Source organism: Dryas octopetala, chromosome 2 (genome assembly GCF_963921425.1).
Source record: "Dryas octopetala chromosome 2, drDryOcto1.1, whole genome shotgun sequence".
Lineage (NCBI taxonomy): Eukaryota > Viridiplantae > Streptophyta > Magnoliopsida > Rosales > Rosaceae > Dryas > Dryas octopetala.
In genome coordinates, this window is record NC_141367.1 from 5,510,251 (window position 1) to 5,515,624 (window position 5,374).

The window sequence follows — 5,374 nt, forward strand, 5'->3', positions numbered from 1 at the left end:
TTAATCCAAGCTACCAATCATACCTGAAAATCCTCTTCGGCTCCCCTTTTGCAAAAATTTTCTCAAATCGGTCGGATTAGGCCTCCGAAGATACTGTGGTCCGAAGACGTCAATGATGGCTTTCACGAACTTCATGAATGACTGTGGTATAGTGGTTTGGCTAATAGTTATTGACTCTGAGACCAAATCATACGGAATGTCATATGTCATCACTTGTAGTGCCGCAGTCACCTTTTGGTGAGGTGGGCAACCCACTCTACCAAAGGCGTCAACTCTTGGACGAAAATACTCATCTTGGAGGCAAACCGCTTCAAGAATTCTATTGAATAGCGGTTGGTGCATGCGGTATCGCCTACAGAAAGTCACGGTGTCCTCGATTGGCAAGTGGATGAAGTAGTTGTCCATGAGACGTTCGTGGGTGGCTTCTCGATTCCGGTGTGTGTACCGGCAACTTGAAGACGTACCGCCATGCCTTGGACGTCTGGCAACGACAGTATGACCCATTGACATGAACAACTGCCTCACCTTCTCCCTTCCATCCTCTTCCCTATCTTATTCAACATCAGAGTTCGAAGATGAGGATGAGGATGAATACACGTACAAAGGATTCATCTTAGTGTTTATGGAATGCGAAATGATCTTGAAAAGAGATTGAGTGTAACATGGTAAATATAGTGGTATTTATAATGAAACCACATGCATTTGAGATAAGGATTGAATGGTCCACATTCATTTGCTTTATGATGGTGTAGTCATTTCATGCACTTTGATTGAGTAGTCATGTTCAACAGTAATGGTAGCATGCATCAGTTTTATCTACTGTAGAGCATGCATGCATTCATTGGAGTTGTACCATAATAAGTGGGAATCCAATGTTGGGTGGAAATGTAATCAAGATTAAGAATACAATTAAAGAGCAAACATGACTTAAAACAAAATTAACATTCATAATAAAAAAATATAATTAAAGAGCAAACATGACTTAAAACAATATTAACATTCAAAATAAAAAACACAATTAAAGAGCAAACATAATATAATGTCTCATTCTAATTGTTAGGCGGGTACCCCTGGTTTGACTGATTGGGGTTGGAAAGATCTGGGTAGTATCTAGATAGAGTGTACTCCGAGCTGTGGTTAGCATGCATTTGCCTCTTTGCAATGACTTCAGCCATCTTTTGCTTCCAATATATATGTTGCCCCTCATTCATCTTGGAGAGGTCTTGGCTCATAATATTTTGTTCTTCCCATTCTAGCTATTCCCGATCCTCACCCTCTCTCTTGCTTCCTTTGCGAATGTTCCTTTCACTCCTTGCACGCTCCTTGTCAAGTCTCGTTTGTATGAAAATCCTTGAATTTTCATTATAATGATCAACTGCCTCAACTATGAGTTTAAACGGGCTCAGCTGCCTTGGCTCGTTTTGCATGGTTTCTCCCTGGTGTCCTTGGCCGCGATGGACCTATTGGTTGGAATGATGATGGGTTTTCGTCCTCGCTAAGGGATATGACTGGATCAGCATTGTCATCCTCAAGATCATCATCGGTGGGAGTGTCGGCATCGTCAATGGCGGAGGTATCTGGATCACTAAACCGAACAAGAGCATGAGCTGCAGCGTACTTTGACTCTCTACAACAATGCACTGTCTCTATGCAAACTTACAATGTAGTTTTCTCAATTTTTGGTTCCCAAGTCCAGGAACAAATCAAATGTTGGTAAATAATCATAGGTTCACACAATGATGTAGCTCAAATGAAGTTCATTCTTATGTTAAAGCTGCTTTAAATTCATTACAAATCTCCTTGGCTTAAATTGGTGCATCAATTTTTTCAAGCTTTGTCTTGCACCTTATCAATCTCAATGAAATAAAGGTTTTACATTCAAGTGTTTTTTTTTTATTGCACATTACTTTTAAATTACATGATCTCAAATGTAATCATTTATTTACGTAACAAGTCACATTTTTTAAATTTGCAGCAAAACACAAAAAAAGCCCCCTATAGAAGGCAACAAGCAAGAACAGAAGCCCTTTATCCCACAAAGTGAAGAAGAGAAGAATCCCCTTGCACAAAATACAAAAACATATGACACTACAACAATAAGGGGCAATGCCCACTGATTATATTTACCAATAATTTGGATAGTTTCAATTACCACCAAAATTGGTCAACTTGTACTGTAGAACACTTGACCATGAGGTTGCCACTAAGCTTTAGTTGATGCAAGTTAGTACCTGGGTCACTTTAGTAAATTAAAGACAAGGTCAGTTACTTAGCCAAACTATTAGTCAACTTGGTGTAATGGTTGTGAACAACTTTTTGACAACCCTATTAACTTGCATTCTATTGTTTTAGAATGGTTGGTATGTAAACTCAGACATCAACTATAGTTTAGGAACCAATTTGCACATAAAGTATATATGGGTCGACAGCAACCCAGACACCAACGAAGCCCTGTGTTAGTCTGAATAGCGTTTTCTGCTTCCAACCATCACCAACCGCTGCAAGGATAATAACGATTCAGGGATTCATACTTAGGCTGAGGTATGGTTTCTTAATAACTGTTAACTAATCAACTTAAATGGTTTGTTAAACTAGGTACTTAGATATAAGTTTCAACTAATTGTTTGGGGTTGATCTATCCTTTGGTTTCAGGTCTTACCCAGAAGAGAGGGATCAGTTAGTGGATGCTCAAGTTCAACGGTCGATTATTTCAAATTTTCCCCCTTCAAGTTCTGTCCCAATAACCATTATTTTCTGGCCAATTAAACTAAATCATTTTGGGAGTTTATTTATGAGTTGTTCATCATGTATATTTGGTGTGCAGGGGAAATTTGGAAAACGAAGAAGTAACAACTTCTATCAACCAGTTGCTCAGTTTTCTGCTCATATTGAACAGTAAGTCTGTACATTTTTATAATATTTTGATAGTCAAACATTATTGTTTTTTATTTAAATGAAATCCTACATTTTTTTCAGTAGTTTGTTTGGTTGGAGAAGCCTGTGCTTCTCATTGAGTGATGAATTTTATCTGATCCTAAGAATGTGCATTCATGATTGTCTTGTGACTACTAGTTGTGCTATAATTTATAATCTGCAACTGAAATTTATGTTATAAAGGGTCAAAACTTTGAAACATTGTTATTTTCATCTGAAACTTTAATTTTATGACACCACAAATGTAATTTCATGAGCATGAGATTCAAACACATCATTATTATGTACAAAACTTTGGGGTTCATTTATTTCATGTGTGTCCAAATCTCTGCATTTCTTTCACCATGTATTTGGATGGGTCTTTTTTTGGACATCAACATATGGATTTCGTGTAAAACTTTGGGCAAAATGATATTAGAATAAGGTTATGTATTTAACTCTTCTTCTGGTTGTTGTTAATCAAATTCAGATTAAAATGGTGGTCCAATCATTTGGCAGTGCAAACATTTTGTGTTTTCTTGCCTCTTTTGCATAATTACTTGGTTTTTTATTTGATTAGAACCTTATATGGAAGTCTGTGAACAATGGTTCTTGTTGAAAATACATAATCATACATATTTATTATGTCTTAATATACCAATACAAAGCTATAACATATTCCAAATTGAGAAGATAATAAGAGAAAGCTTAAAACTCCTTTTCATAATGAATAAATTTTGATGAGAAAATGTACCTTGATTGTTTATAGTTTTAAGCTTGAAACTCCATGTCATGAACTTGTTCTGACATATAACATTAATATATTGGTTGACATATTCTGATGATTTAATAATTTCAATCTCAACTTTAATTAATTGGTTGACTATGTTAGGATGAGCTATCTTGTTGACAAAACGTGGGATAAACTAGATCGCGTCACATCCCAATATGACACTGGATTACGACAATTTCTAGATTATTGCTTTACCAATTTGGCAGTTGATAACCAAATTAAGTGTCTTTGTCAAAAGTGTTACAACAGATTTTGGAGGTCCCGTAAAGACATAGAGGATGATATGCTTGAATATGGTATGGACCACCGATATGTAGATAAACCTTGGACCAATCATGGGGAGGAACTAGTAGACCCAACTATAAGTGGTACTATTGGAGAGAACATAAATTCTGAAATGCACACGCTTTTGGACGATATGTTTCAGACCGCCCATTTTGTGGATGAAAATGATGCCACCATTGGAAATTCAGCTCCACAAGTTGGACCTACTGAAGAAGCAACAAAGTTTTATAATTTATTGAAAGAGGTTGACGTGAATTTGTACCCTGGTGGTAGCCACATGAAGAAGCTAGAGTTCATAGTCGAGCTATATCACATTAAATGCCTTTTCAGTAGGAGTGACTAATCATTTTCGGTGTTGCTTGAATTGTTAAAGAGGTCATTCCCCTTAGTTAACTCACTGCCCGAGTCTTGTAATCAGACGAAGAAGCTCATAGGTGATTTAGGTTTAACCTACGAAAAAATTGATGCATGTCCGAATGATTGCATGCTTTACAGGAATGCCGATAAAGACGCTATACAGTGCAAAGTGTGCGGTGATCCCCAATATAGTGATGAAGGCAGTGGAAACAAGAAGAAAGTACCTTTAAAAGTGTTACGTTACTTTCCTGTCACCAGTAGGCTGCAAAGGCTATTTATGTCTAGGCACACGACACAACATATGACATGGTATAAGGCTGAAAGTTGTGACGACATTATGAGGCAACCATCTGATTCACCCGCCTGGAAAGAGTTGGACAATCGTTACCCGGACTTTGCTATAGAGGCCGGAAATGTAAGGTTTGGTCTTACAAGTGACGGATTTAACCCTTTCGAGCACATGAGTCTTTAGCACAACACTTAGCCAATAGTTCTCTGTGTTTACAACCTCCCGCCATGGATGTGCATAACCCAACCTTATCTAATCATGTATTTGCTGATTCCTAGACCCAATGCACCAGGGAACGATATACATCTATTTGGATCCTTTGATAGATGAGTTAACAACTTTATGGAATGATGGAGTCAGTACATTTGATGTGCATACGAACCAGACTTTCACATTGAGAGCAGCCTTACTGTGGACAATTAGTGATTTTTCGACCTATGCTATCCTATCCGGATGGAGTACAAAAGGTGAGTTAGCATATCCACAATGTCAACATAACACTGAGCATCAGTACTTACCTTGTAGTTGGAAGCAAACTTATTTGGGGCATCAAAGGTTCCTTAACAACATGCATAAATTTCGAAAGGAAAAAACTGCATTCAACGGAATGTATGAATTGCGTCCTGCCCCTGCTGCCATGTCAGGTGAGGACTTTTTAGTCCAGCTATCTGGTTTAAGCTTCATTCTGGGAAAAAAAAGAATGGAGGTCCGAGAAGAAGACCTGCCGCTGCTCCAAC

The 5,374-nt window shown here is 37.7% G+C and overlaps 1 protein-coding gene across 1 annotated transcript; it reads right to left on the minus strand.

Moving 5' to 3' along the window:
• LOC147292687 (uncharacterized) lies at positions 1-504 on the minus strand. Its single transcript, XM_086230904.1, has one exon. The coding sequence runs from the start codon at positions 502-504 to the stop codon at positions 1-3; it is 504 nt and encodes a 167-aa protein (XP_086087030.1).
• Between the last annotated feature and the right edge of the window lie 4,870 nt (positions 505-5,374).

Bases quoted from the DNA above. Each gene is read 5' to 3' on its own strand.
- LOC147292687 (XM_086230904.1), bottom strand. From the start codon at position 504: ATGGGTCATACTGTCGTTGCCAGACGTCCAAGGCATGGCGGTACGTCT.